Source organism: Fomitiporia mediterranea (assembly GCF_000271605.1).
Source record: "Fomitiporia mediterranea MF3/22 unplaced genomic scaffold FOMMEscaffold_14, whole genome shotgun sequence".
Lineage (NCBI taxonomy): Eukaryota > Fungi > Basidiomycota > Agaricomycetes > Hymenochaetales > Hymenochaetaceae > Fomitiporia > Fomitiporia mediterranea.
The window spans coordinates 1,536,187-1,551,118 of NW_006760399.1; the positions used below are offsets into that span (position 1 = coordinate 1,536,187).

The 14,932-nt window shown below is 37.5% G+C and overlaps 2 protein-coding genes across 2 annotated transcripts; one reads left to right on the forward strand and one right to left on the reverse strand.

The window, feature by feature from the left end:
• Positions 1–23: 23 nt before the first annotated feature.
• On the reverse strand, positions 24–986 carry FOMMEDRAFT_148976 (uncharacterized protein; the record flags this gene model as incomplete). Its single annotated transcript, XM_007270830.1, has 1 exon — positions 24–986. One exon carries the CDS (start codon positions 984–986, stop codon positions 24–26), a length of 963 nt encoding a protein of 320 aa, XP_007270892.1.
• A 12,943-nt stretch (positions 987–13,929) lies between these two features.
• FOMMEDRAFT_161294 (uncharacterized protein) lies at positions 13,930–14,228 on the forward strand (the record flags this gene model as incomplete). Its single annotated transcript, XM_007270831.1, has 2 exons — positions 13,930–14,080; positions 14,131–14,228. 2 exons carry the CDS (start codon positions 13,930–13,932, stop codon positions 14,226–14,228), a joined length of 249 nt encoding a protein of 82 aa, XP_007270893.1.
• Positions 14,229–14,932: the final 704 nt, after the last annotated feature.

Consider the following 14,932-nt stretch of genomic DNA (forward strand, 5'->3'; position numbering starts at 1 on the left):
TACAAAATGCACCTAGCACGAAATTAAACTAAACCCTGTGCACGCATCCGCCTCCTCCGTTTATGTTCCTCAGCAGGTGACAAGAAACTTGGCATTGGAAGATGGATCCGTAACGGGTATATAGGATCACCGAACTCGAATAGCGGAAGGTCCATATCCGTTTCCGACTCTGCACTAGTAGGTGAATGCTGTGGTACATGCGGAACCTCGGGTGAATCTCTGTCTGATCGGGATCTGAATTTCGGCAATTCCACCGTTGTCGGCTCAGGCCCATCCATCCCCGTTACCACCATTCCAGAATCAAGGACCCGTTCATTCTTGATAGGAAATGGTATAGTGGTAGTGTGTGCGTAATGTCCGTCCAGATCAATAGCAAGGTGGTCATGTTCTGGGTTCACCAAATGTTCCGTGCTTGCGTTCCTGCGTTGTAGATGTGGAAGAAGATCGGAAGGATATCGTTCCGATCGTATGCGCCCATAATTAGACTCGGGACTCCTGGTGAGTGGCATTCCATTCCCAACGTCGTCGTCATCCTCAACAACGACCACACCCATACCGGAAAGCGCATGGAAGAAGAGAATCAGGCACCCGACGAATACGAGTTTGAATATTCTTCTATATAAATATCCAGGTCCATTTGTCCTCGTTTCCGGATTAATCGTAAGAACGTTTCCCCTTCTTCGGTGGTTTTTCTTCCTCCGCCAAAGATTTGATTCAGAGTACGAAGTGTAAAGAACTGTAGTTTCTTTTCCTGGAGTCGAGGCGGAGTATTTGTAGCATGAGGAGGTAGGGATTACAGTAGGTGGAGAGTTGTCTTGCGATCTTGTGCGAATAAGGGATGTGGTGGCATCGAACGACGAGATTGAACTGGACTGAGAGTAGGATCCTGGTTGTCTGTGATGAGATTTACAATGTACCCCAGCCTTATCGTGGGAGATGAACGTGAATGTTGAACCTGTTGTGCTGGTGGTTGTATCCGCCGCCATGTCTTTAAAGTGCTACTCCTGAGAACTGAAAGGGTTGGTGCAGAAAGGTAGAGTTGAAAGGATGTCGAGGAGAGAGAGACAGGCGGAAAGAAGCCTTGTTGTGAGACCCCCAGAGAGAATTAATTTATATATCCAGGAACATCCAGCAACGCGGAGTCGAAGTTAAAATGAGAAGGGAAGTCAGATTGAGCAGCGCATGTACGTGAGTGGCATACATATTTCCACTCCGATGATCATCCTGTCCCAGACGTGTATTGCCTATTTCCTGTTTTGGTTGTCTCATCACTCCTATAAGAGTCTAGGCCTCCGCATGACACCCTCTGGGAAGGTGCAGTGTGCACAGATTACATTGAGCGGCAGAGAGTAGGAGTTTAGCATTCAATACCTTCTTCAATGGTGGATGTGATCAGTTGAGTGTAAGTCTAATGTGCATTCTAAATCAGCGCTTCTGACCAGAGTTCGAAATGATGGATCGACAAGTGACCCAAACGGGAAACTTCCGTAATGTTTTACCGGCAGGTGGTGTAAATATCTTTTTGTATACCGTCTCATACGATAGACAGCAATCGGTACAATGTCAATGTTCTTTCATAGGATTACACAACAACATATTTGACATGTTCTGTATTCAATACAACTGTCAGTAACATGTACCAAACAGTCATCACATGCACCATACTTTTCTTAGAAACCATGGGAAACCCAAGCGTATGTTTATTCCGCCAGGCACTTCCCCGCAATCACCATGGACTAATTGCGATCAGCAATGATGCAGGCATGATAGCTCACTCGAGACATGCATCCCTCTTTGTGACTTTACACATTGGGGATGTATATTCTGAGTGGCTGTTCCTTTGAGTCGAGGAACACGGATTAAGTGTATTTATATTATGGCGAGTCAACTGCTACAAAATTCTGTGCTTCTCTGGTTTGTCCCTGGGACAGAACAAGGGAAAGAACAGACAATACATGATGTTAGTAGCAGTTGTCCATTATTCAACCAGAGTATGTATTATGAGATGATTAGTTTATCAACAGACAAACCACAAGACAATGACTTCATAATGTCTTAGTTAGAATACATACAATATAAGGACGAGAGACACTGAGTAGTCAATAGTCACCTCACCCCTTGTCTATGCATGCCCCCCTTAAGTTTTCCCTCTTAACAGGTTATGAGCCTTGAGCTCCCTGTATACACACATCCACTATACACTCTAAACCCTTTACTTGCATACATTTGCACACATTTGCATCATGGTTCCCCCACATACAGATACATGCTGTAAACCAGCTGATGTACCTAAATACTTTAGTCAAAACATTACAATGCTTAAGACTGAAGCAAACTACAAGATGTGGCACTACTACATTGTTTCTAGTGTTACAGCTATGTGCTTCAAACAATTACTAAAGGATGAACCATAGAACAAAGCTGAGAGGGAGATGGCTAAGGCCATTCATGCATGCATAGTTAATAACATTGCTAACACAATATTAGCAAACTATATACACTTTGATACATCTATCCCTCAGTTAATGAAAGTGCTTAAAGAATGCTTTAACCCTCAGACAGTATGTAAAAAGGCTATCAACAAATCAGTACTGTTTATTTGTAGAGACTATGTAAAACATTTCAGACATACATTAGACAGACTTGAGGAAGCATACACAACTCTGTCTACTAACAGTGATCCACCATACAACTCTACATACAAAGTAGCAATATTGCTTGCTACTCCTGAGTAATATACACACATAGTAAATACAATAATACAATCTACTAATGCTCAAAACGAAGGCAAACCAGTTGATGAACATAAGAAAGTTGAACTGAAGCAACTAATCCTTGTATTATGGAATGCCTACAACAATTACTGTACTAAACAAGCACAAGATTCTAATGATTGGACAAAGAATAATGTACACACTAATACAATGTATAAAGCCAATAAGCAGAGGAAATTCAATCTGCCAAATCTGTTCAATCCAACAAAAGCAAAATGTTTCAATTGTGGAAAAACAGGACATTTCTCTAAGGAATGCTGTAAACCTCCTACTAAAGCTACAAAGCTTGCCCACACTAAACATTAAGCTAACATTGTGTATAAAACAAACCAAACTGTAGAAAACATGACAAACACATTTATTATTAAAAACCCAAACAAAAACAATGTTGAATTAAAGGAAGGCAACATTAAAATGAACAATAATGCTTATACTCTTATTCTGAGCAACCAGGACAAACAATTTGAACAATATGCTTCCTGAGTATGTACTAATGTATTTACAAATACAATCATAGCTAACAAGAAATCCTATATGTAAACAATGGATTTACTTGATTCCAGTGTATTAATACATACTACTCCTTATCTATTTTGATTAACAGATGTACACAACATAACTCCTACAATCATAACTATTGCAAATAGATTAATAATGACTCTTAATCAAGCTGGATCTATACATATTGAAATCCTGAAGAATATACAAGAAAGAAGTGTCATAACATTACAAAACATCTATTACTATCCACAAATGAACTTTTCCCTCATAAGTCAAGTACTACTATGTAGGGAAGGTTATTCTTTTATGTTTACAAACAATAATTGTACTATAACATTACTATGTAATGAATACGTCAGACATATACAATTGAGAAATAACTTGTATATTTTGTACAATAATCATTTGTTAAAAACAATGAACAAACTATCTATTTATAATATACATAAATGCCTCAGACATATAAGTTACAATTATATTAAACGATTATTAAAGACACAACCAAGTGTACTATCAACTAAAATAACAAACTATGAAGAGAAAGAATGTATTGAATGTATAAAAGCAAATATCAAACATACACTAATACTAAAACTACATCAATCTCCTCTTGCAAATCAATTTAGAGATCTTATTCATATTAATATCATTGGTCCTATTGAACTGTACACATATAAGAACATACACTACTTATTAACAATTGTAGACAATTCTACTTGTTAGTGTATAATGCTCAAATTACAAACAAAATCTGATGCATATATACAATATGTACAATAGACAACCAAAATATTTACACAGCACAGAGTTAAAATAAAGCTTTTACAAAGTGATAACATCATACTCTGTAACAGAACAGAATAGTAGAACAAACTCATAAAACTATATTTAGAGGTGTAAGAGCATATCTAACATCTACTAAATTACTGTTTACATTATAGGCTGAAGTAGCAATTCATATTACCTATATTCATAATAGAACACTGTGTACTACTTTAAATTACAATACCCTACATTACAAACATTACAGAACCTACAGAACAATTGATAATATATACAAATTTAGTCAATATATTATTATTCACAACAAAAATCCTACAAAAATACAACAGTAAGGTATCATTGCTTGTTGGATAGGATTAGACAATGAAAGTAAAGGCTATAAAACTTGGCACAATAATAAAATCACCATTGAACAAAATATTCAATTTCTCAAAGGTAAACCTCCTCAAATTGAAGGGGAGAAAATAGATGATACAAACAACAATACAAACAAGTGTTTAATAATTAAAAATAACAAAACAGACAATAGAATAATGAGAACAGACAACAATGATACAGACAACACTAATTCTAATAAAAAAGGAAAAGCAGTAGAACTAACAGACTTAACAGACAACAAAGTTAAATTAACTGAAAAAGAAGTAGAACCTAAACTACATTGATTGGAACAGAAACAGAAACTAACAGAATGTACTATTGAGCTTAAACAATGTATAGAGAATAAATGTGTAACAAAATGCATGTATGCACTTAGCAAAAAGGATGAAGATAATATTACTATTCATTTAACAGAATTTAATGCTAAAATAAGTGAAATACAATTGGATCCGACTTCATTTTTTGAAGCAATCTAATGTTCAGATTGTGATTCATAGATTACAGCTATGAAAGACAAAATAAAACAATTAGAAAATCATAATACACTGACAATAGTATAGAAAAATACAAAGCACAATTAGTAGTTTAAGGAAACTATCAGATTGACAGTCTTGACTATCATACAGACAATTTATTTGCTCCTACTGTTAGACTATCTACAGTACAATTAATATTAGTATAGGCAGCATCTAATAATTATGAAATACATTAGATAGATATAAAATTGGCATATCTGTATGGACAATTGATGGAAGACAAAGAAATATATGTTAAACCTCCTCTAGGTAACTTAATAGACAGATTACAGAATGGACAAATATTATGATTACAAAAAGTGTTATACAGATTAAAACAAGCTAGTAGAAGATAGTATAAAATGCTATCTAATATACTACTTAAATGTGGATTAACAAAATCCAAACATGATAACACTGTATTCTTCACAAAGAAGAAAGAAATAACTGTAACCATATTATTTGTACATGTCAACAATATTACTATTGTGGCAATGAATAATAATACTATTGTAATGATAAAATAATCTATTGTACATCATTTACAATATACAGACAGTAGCAAATTACACTAGCTACTTAGTATAGAGATTCAACACAATAGAGAGTATAGATTCATCAGGATGTGTCAGACACATTATATTAATAGTATAATAGAATGTTACAAACTTACAAATGAATGAAGTGTACAAACACTCATACAGCCTGGTACACAATTAAAAACAGTATTGCAAACTGATAACAATAGAGAACAAATGTCTAATATACTATACATAAACATGGTTAGCACACTTAGATACATTGCAGACTGTACACAGTCAGATATAGCATTTGTAACAAATCAGTTAGCTAAATACCTTAATGACCCTGGTATGGAGCATTATCTAGCACTTAAACATTGTTACATGTACTTAAAAACTATGAACAATGTCTGGCTCCAACTTGGTAGTACAAATCAATCAATATTGAACAGATATACAGATGTAGACAGTATAATGCAAGAAGGGCATTGTGCAATATCAGGATATACATTTTACTTGAGCAATTCATTAGTTTTGTGGTCAAGTAAAAGACAAACACTAGTAGCAAATTTGATGTATGAAGCTGAATTAATAGCTCTTGTAAGAGGAATACAAGAAGTAATCACACTTACTCATTTAGCTGAAGAGATTCTGCAAGTCTCTGATACACTAATTAATATCTATTACAATAACAATGCTGTTATACAAACAGTTACATTGGACAAACTCAAATATTCAGAACAAACAAAGCATTTAGATCATAAGAAAGATTTTATTAAATGCTACATTGAGTTAGAGTACATAAATGTAAAATACATATGGACAAACAATCAACAAGCAGATATATTAACTAAAGCACTACATGTACCACAAGTCAAACATCTTACCAGTTTACTTGGACTAGTAAGAGTTTAAAGGGGAGTATTATAAGATAATTAGTTTATCAACAGACAAACCATGAGACAATGACTTCATAATGTCTCAGTTAGAATACATACAATATAAGGATGAGAGACACTGAGTAGTCAATGATCACCTCACCCCTTGTCTATGTGTGCCCCCCTTAAGTTTTCCCTCTTAACAGTATGTTCAGAATGTAAGATTCTTAGCTTCCCTGATTACACAGATGGTAAACAATGAACCAAATCTCTCGGGAACTGATAGTTGCAATACGTTGACCGTAAGTCCATAAATAAGGACTTACAGACGTATATACGACTGCCATTTCCTCGAAAAATGTGGGCTGGTCTACCAAACCTGCAGACAAGATGTATAAATGTCAAATACAAGAAAGCATGTAAGGTAAAATTTAAAGTAATGTTCTCGTTGTACATATGTACTATGTACTTGATTTTGGTCACAAATGGGTCAGAGACGTGAAGGAGGCTGGAGCACAGTGCATTTTGGCTGGAGGTTTAGACAGAAAGCCAATTAGTGCACTAGCAATAGCACCCATGTCTTTGACTCCATTATGCCCCTTCCTCAAGCCCATAGAGTACAGAGTGATAAGATTTGAAGTACAACGAATTGAGCAATAGGCAGTTATACGTTCCATGGATACCCGATTTGACCCAGGCAGTGAAACCCAGAAGCCGTCTGAGCATTCTGCCACAGAACCTTTGGTGGAATAAGAAGCATCCTAAAAATGTTTCTCATCTCAAAATACTTTTAAAGCAAATCGACGACTGCTTACCTATATGTATTATATACATATAAATATGCACTGTAATCCCGAAGTGTGCGTCTCCATGTACATGCGTCTGCTTCATGTCATATAGAGTTGAAGACCTCGAGGAGGCCATCGAACGGCACATTTTATTGTGGCTTGAGAAAAAGAAATCCGGCCATAGTAGTGCAGTGTGAATGGCAATCGTGGATCTTCAACCCTAATATGACCTTTGTAAGCATATATGACACAGAGCTATAACTTATAAGAATCAAAATCCAACCATGGACCATAACGCATTCTATGGATGCTCAGTTCAACCAAGGTCGAGATAAACCTGGAAGATGTAGGAACGTCTTGCTGCACAATTCTTTGAGAATTAAGCAGCGTCCTGGAAGCTTTGCACATGAAGCTTGTACAAATTGACGACCACTTTATTTCAGTAAAGAAGCAGCTGGGCTGGGAATGTTGAAGAATCAATGGTAGTGACTAACTGGTTTGCAGATAAAACTGGTTCGCGGAAAGCCGAACGATACTGATTCTCCACAAGCCCTTCGGCCCTACTACTCCGTCATCAAACGACGTAAGTCGGGCATGTATATGGATTCGGGATGTGCATTTCCTTCTTGCTGGACCGACAATGAGGAGCAGAGGTAATTTGTTGGATGAGGACAGGTGAAAAGCCTGCCGCTTAAATACTTTTGGTGGACAAGAGCAGATGTGGACAAGAACGCGGTGGTCACTTGCAAATGTGGAGGTGGCAAGAAATTTTGCTGTGCTTTGTCATCAAAGCTCGGAGAGAAGGCCTCGAATGCACAATCTGAGTATAACAATGGCCGTAACGGCCGTGGCAAATGCCAATAATGCTGCTCAGATATTCACTGCAGAGAGTTGCTTTCAAGAGTGCTACGACTGAGGAAATTATGTATTGGTAGATGTGAAGCCTCGGATGAATCTCTACTAGATTGGGTTCAGTAAATTGGAGATCGACGTAGTTCTTCCATTGTAGTCGGTGCACCTCCATTCTGGAATCATAAGCAGCAAGTTCTGAAACCCGCCTATCCCAGTTCTACATGTTCAGTGTAACAAATTTATTTTTGTTCTTGATAGAAATTGGTAGTACAGCAGAATGTGCATAATGTCCGGCCGGATCAACAGAGAGGTGGTTGTGAATTGGGGGTCCAATAAATGTTCTGTACCTGCATTTCTATGTTGTAAATGCAGAAGAAGATTACAGTAATATGACATTGCCTCGATCATATATGGACGTAATTAGACTCAAGTAGCATCTCATCGTCATCATTGTCGTCAATAACAGTACCCATGCTGGAAAGCGCATCGAAGAAAAGGATCAGGCACCCGACGAACGTGAGTTTGAATTTCCTTCATATAGAAAAGTCCGTATCCGTTCGTCCTCGTTTCCGGTTTTATTGTAAAAACGTTTCTTCTTCTTTGGCACCTTTTCTTCCTGTGCCAGAGTTTTTATTCGGGGTCAGGAGAGAATAGAACAGTGGTGGTTTCTTCTCCTGGTGCTGAGATGGAAGGGTATTCGAAGGAGGGAGAAGTAGAGAGTAAGGTAAGTGGAGAGGTGTCTTATGATTTTGTGTGAGCAAGGGACACGACAGCATCGAACTGTACTGAGATTAGTATTAAACTGGATTGAGAGTAGGATCCTAGCCGTCTACACTGAGATTGTTGCTGTACTCCAGATTTATCATTGAAGATGAAGGCTAATATTGACCTTGTTGTGTTTGGAATTGTGTCGACTCCCATTTCCTTCGAACTGAGACTTCTGAGATTTGTTGGAACAGTCATCACGAAAAAGTCTTAAGTATTATACTTGCTTGTAATCTTGTATATTTTATATATTTTATAAAATTTGTCCAATTACTTATAATCTTCCTGGGGGGTTAAGCAAGGAAAGTACAATGTTAAATAAGCAAGAAAAAATACTTTTAAAACTTGGCAATTTCCAATATAATTTTATAAATTGTCAAGTTATACAAGTGATTATAATATACTGCCTAAATTACAAGGTTAAGACATACTTATTAATTTGTGACAGTATAATATCTGCTTATAATGCTTACAAGTCATTACAAGTGTTTGAATAGCTTTCTTAAATTCTTTTGCTTACTATACAATTTATATCAAATAATTAATCAAATATAATTATATTTAAATTATAGAATACAAAAATAGGAAATAATACACTATTTCTATGGTCCCAACCTCTACACCACCAGCTGCCTCTGCCTCATTATTCTGTGAGTGGGATTCGTGTTGGAAAAGGATGAACACATCCTCAGGCTGTTTGATGTAGTCTTTGTCACCACGTTTGGTTGTCACTCAGGACCTGTGAGTCAAATTGTGTGTTGAGGTCAAGCAGGTTGTGGAGGTTGAGGCTGCACCTGTTAGACAGGTTTAGAGTAGTTAGCAAGTGACAATAGGAGATAAAAGGTGGACATACTGTAACAGTACAGTGAGTGTGAGTAGTGCATACAGGTTGAGATCCAGAGTGTTGAACGAGTTGATTCAGGCTGTAGACAAAGCTGTATCAGTACACATATGCTACATATTCTGACTGTGACATGCAATTGGGGGAGCAGTGAACTGAGTCATTTTTGTGGATTGCAAAGGTGTATCTCTGGGACGTACTGGCTCAAACAGAGAAGGCAAAGTGGAACATATGGACAGACTCAGCTCAAGAGGGGTAAGTGGCAGTCCACTACTTCTGTTCAATATAGTGTTGTCTGCTACACTAGGGAATGTGAATGTATGTGGGGTGGACCTGTAGAGAGTGATGTTAAGTATAGAATGGGTAGGGAAGGAGAGTGTGTACAGTATCAAAGAGAGGGTCGTACCATGGGAGTGGTTGTATGTTGGTATTGTTGCAAGCATGCACTTGTTGACTGTTGCTTGCACTACAGAGCAGGAAGTACACAAATGTATGGAAACATTGAAGAAGTTGTTTGGCATTGGTCAACAATGCAGATGTGTGAATGCAAATGCAAAAAGGAAGGTGAGTGTAAACAAAGGAGGACAATGAAGGAGAGGCAACACAAGTGGTGGAGCAAGGAGCAGGAGGGGTGGAAGGGAGACAAAAAGTTGGGAGGAGAGGGATGAGCAACCATTGTGTGAGTTATTATGAAGTGGACTGGCTGCTTACACTTTACAATGAAGGACAGTGTAGTCAGCTCAGTGGCATCATTGCAGGATCTGAGGCTCAGCACAGGCATTGTAGCAGCAGATTGGAGAGACAAGTATGGTGATGTTTATTGCCTATGTTGAAGCAGGCAGAGTGCCTGCTAGTGGGACACTTGTAGGCAGAGGACTGGGCTAGAGAGAACAAGAGCAACAACATAGTGTTGGGGGAAGAGGATTGGGGAGATGGTGGAGGTAGGAGGGAAAGGAGTGACAAGAGCAAGTGCATCATTATATGCTCTCAATCTTCAGTACTCAATTATGTAATCACTTCAATATATAGTTTTAAAATAAAACTAAATTATATTATAAGCCTAACAGGGTGATTGTTAACAATATTAATATATATAGTCATATATTATCTTACTAAAAGTATTGTAATTAACTTACAAGTGCAATGTATTACTTTTATGACTATTATAATCAATCAACTATTGTTACAAATAACTTATAATATAATTTTAGCATATTATAATAGGAGTTAAGTGCTTGTATCTCACATGTAATGTTGTAATAATACTATTAGTAAGTTTACTTGCTCTAAAACATGTTTTTAGTTTAATAGAAACTTTCTATATTTCTTACATTTATATACAATCATTATAATTACATTACAAGTAAAATACAAGTATTATTTTAGAATGTAATGCTTATGAAATCATTTTATTAGATTACTTTTGCTATTATTAAATACATTTGTTGCAACTTTTTCGTGATGGTGGAAAGGTAGAGTCGGCAGAACATCGAGGTAAAAGTGAAGGGGAGGAAGGAAGCCTCGTTATGAGATACTCAGAGAGAATTGATTTATACATCCAAGAGCAGCCAGCAATGCAAAGTCGAAGTATGAATGAGAGGAGGTGTCAAATTCGGCAGCACATGTACGAGAGTGGCAAGCGTACTTCCACACTAACGATCATCTTCTCTCAGACATGTATTGCTGGGAAACCCAGAAGTTGTATGAGCATCTCTCTGCAGAATTCTTGGGGTATTAAGTACTGTCCTAGAAGCTTTGCTCATAAAACCTGTGCAAATTGTGCAGATAGGACTGATAAACAGAAAAAAAAGATAACTATCGACTCTCAAGAATTTCTTTGGCCCTACTACAATCAGGACATAAAGATGGGTCAAAGACCTCAATGAGGCTATCGAACAGTGTACTGTGGCAGTGCGGCTTGAGGCTAAGCCAGCAAGCTATTTAGAGCACTGTAAATAGAACTCATGTGCCTTTGACCCTTCTACATCCGTTCAGAAAATACATAGCTAATAGAGCTACTAGTTTCAACTTACTCATCTATAATACCTGCATTCAAGTTAAATCAAAGACTGCCTACTTATAAATAACGAATGCATACAAACGTACAATACAATCCTAAACCAAGAGTCTCTATGTACATATGTACTGCTTCACAGCATATAGCAGAGTCGAAGACCTTGATGAGGCCATTGAACAGTACAATGTGGCTTGCAATTAAAACACATCCGGCCAGAGTAGTGTAGTAGAAATGACCAATCTCGTGCCTTGGACTCTGCTATGACTGTAGCAAACATATAGGACACAGAGTTATAGTTATCAAAACACAGCACATTAAGTGAGCCATAAACAGTACTGTATTCTATGGATGCTCAATTCAACTAAGGTAGATAAAAACCTGGAAGTTGTATGAGCTGCTTGCTGCAGAATTCCTGGAGAAATAAACAGCACCCTGGAAGCTTTACTCAAATATCTTTGCAAAACTGACAACTGCTTTATTTGAGTAAAGTAGACAAACAGAGGACCTTGAAGAATCAATAGTAGTGACTGACTGGTTTGCAGATAAGACTGCTCAGCAGAAAGTACAAGCTATTGACTCTCTAAAAGCCCTTCTGTTCTACTACTCTACTATCAAAAAAAGTAAGCCAGAGATGCACAAGTATTCAGACTGAGCATTTCATTTCACCAAACTGACAATGTGTAAAATGTAGTTTGTTGGACTGAGGGTGAGCAACAAACCTGGCTGCTTATATACTTTTAATGGACAAGAGCATTGAGGACAAGAGCAGTTATGAACAAGAACACAGTGATCAACTGTAAGTGCAGTTGTGGCGAATTTTTTTATATTGCTTTGTCAAAGCTCGGACAGAAGGACTCGAATGCACAGTCTGCATATTACAATTGCTGTAATATCCATAACAAATACAATAATTTTGCACGAGTATACACCACAACATATCAAGTCCCAGAAGTGGCAGAGACTGGCCCTCGAGTATTGCTACAACTAAGGAAGTCTCATACAAATGTGTAGCTCTATTCTTAGTCAATTTGAGCACTGTCGATCAGACAGGTGAAGACTGAGTATAAAAACTGTACATTACTGACTTAAAGACAATGATTTTAATTGAGACGACTCAAAGTGAACGCATGGGTATCACTGGTCCCTTGGATGTAGAGCGGAGAAATCGAGATAGCAAATTCATCTAGAGTAATTTGCTGATTAGTCTTACAAGAATGCATTTATTTATTCGCAAACTATTGCTTCTTATATATTGCTATATTCACTATGTACTCTCTTTCTCTCTCTTTGTGAGTATTCTTGGCCAATAGTTAACTATTATTCGGAACATCTGTGATTTATACAATATACTCAAGTCAGAAGTACTAATACACTTCACATACTCTATTCACATCATATATGCAGAGATATGAAACTACAAGATACTCTAGTACAAGTGAATCAAATACAACTTCTACACAACCAATTACTATTGCCACACATGGGGATTTTATTCATACAAAAGTCAACGTTTATTTTGGAGATTCACAGCAGCCCTGTGCACTCGTGTTTGACGTAGGATCCGGATGTACTTGGATCAACAAGAAACTTTATGATAAGCAGACTACTGATAAAGGCAAAAGACTCGGAATAAAATACAGGATCCGGTATTTAGGGCTGGAAGGTAGTATAATAGGGGACCTATATGAAAACTCAATCTCGTTTGGTTCTGAAGGCACTGCACTCGAGAAATTGATATATGCGGTTGTTGATGAAACAGAGCAGAAGGCAGTTCGCTCGTTGAGAAGGTCTGGAGTATTAGGTGTACTTGGCTTCAAGCCAAGCACAGATATTCTTGGCAATAATGCAAAGGTGGCATCAGTGTCTTATTTGCTACTACAAAAGGAGATGCATCTTGCAAATATATTCAGTCTTGACCTCAGAATGCCTGAACAAGCTTACCAACATGTTCACTCCAGAGATATTTCTGCAATGGGTCAAGTTTTTATTGGAGGATTTAGACAGAGTCACAATATGAAATGGTTCAGAGCAGAGAGAATCGAGACTGGATTTGGCAAAATGCTAGCTCTGCCTGCTAAAGTCTCTTACTTATCTCAAAACTCAGAGGTAGTTTCTGAACAATGCATGGCAATAATAGACACAGGAGCCACTTGGATATATCTTCCAAAGTCCATACTAGATGATTACATTAGTACAGGTATAAAAGCCACAAAAATAATCCATTATGATCGTTCATTAGAGCAGAGCTATATACAGACTGACAAGTTCAAATATCTGACAAGCATGACTCTCAAATTCAATGAAGCTGATCTCACTATGTCGAAAGAAGCACTGATTATGCCGTCCAACGTGGTCGAGAATCATCTCGGTAAAGCGAAGAAAGATGCATTGTATCTCACTGTTCAGAGGTCAAGGGTAACAGAGCAACAAACGAGGATGCCAATTATTATTTTAGGACACGTCTGGAGTAAGTCGTAGAAAATTGTATAGCTTGTCCTAGTAACTAATCCTTAACAGTAACACGATATAATATTGTGTTCGACGAAGCAGGGTCGAGGGTCGGGCTTGAGGAGATCGCGGGGAAGACTGACTATGCTTGGGACATATTGCGTTAAAGCTAGAGAAGCTAATCAGAATATTAGGGTAACTATAGATACCAAGAGCAATACAGTCCTCTAAACTATTTCACTGTTATTTAGAACTATGTAGTTACGTTTCGGGATTAATGCCCCTTCAGCGAGAACGGCCAACGTAAGCTAGATGACTTCATGTATCCCGACATCCCGAAGCGCGGGAAGTGCCGCATATATTTAAAAAAATGAATTCTATACACCATGTTGTAACAGAAGGAAACTAAAGGCCATTTCGTGACGAAGGACTTTGAAAAAAAAGTAAAGAAGTATACGTGCTACATTGAAACCTATCATAGTATCAACTACAAGAACACAGAGGGCATGTAGTCGTTGTTTATTTCCAATCCGACAAAGTAAATTCCATCAAGTAGAACGAAAAGCAAAAGAAAAGGGGTAAGAAGACATTTGTACTTAATTTGCTCCATAAAAATGGTCCATCAAGGACAGTCCTTCGATTGTCCGTAGCAACCGAAGAGAAAAAAGGACGAGACAAGAAGGGAAGAAAGAAGTTATGAGATTATTTGGGAAGTCCGAATAGCACAGAAGAAGCAAGAAACAGTTAAGAACAACTCGAGACGTGATAATAATTGATCCGAAAAAATGCGCAACAGACGAAGAATGCAGGAAGTGTTATGAGCGGTTATTGCTGGAACGAAATGATGGGGGCTGGTGAGAGAAGGGAATGA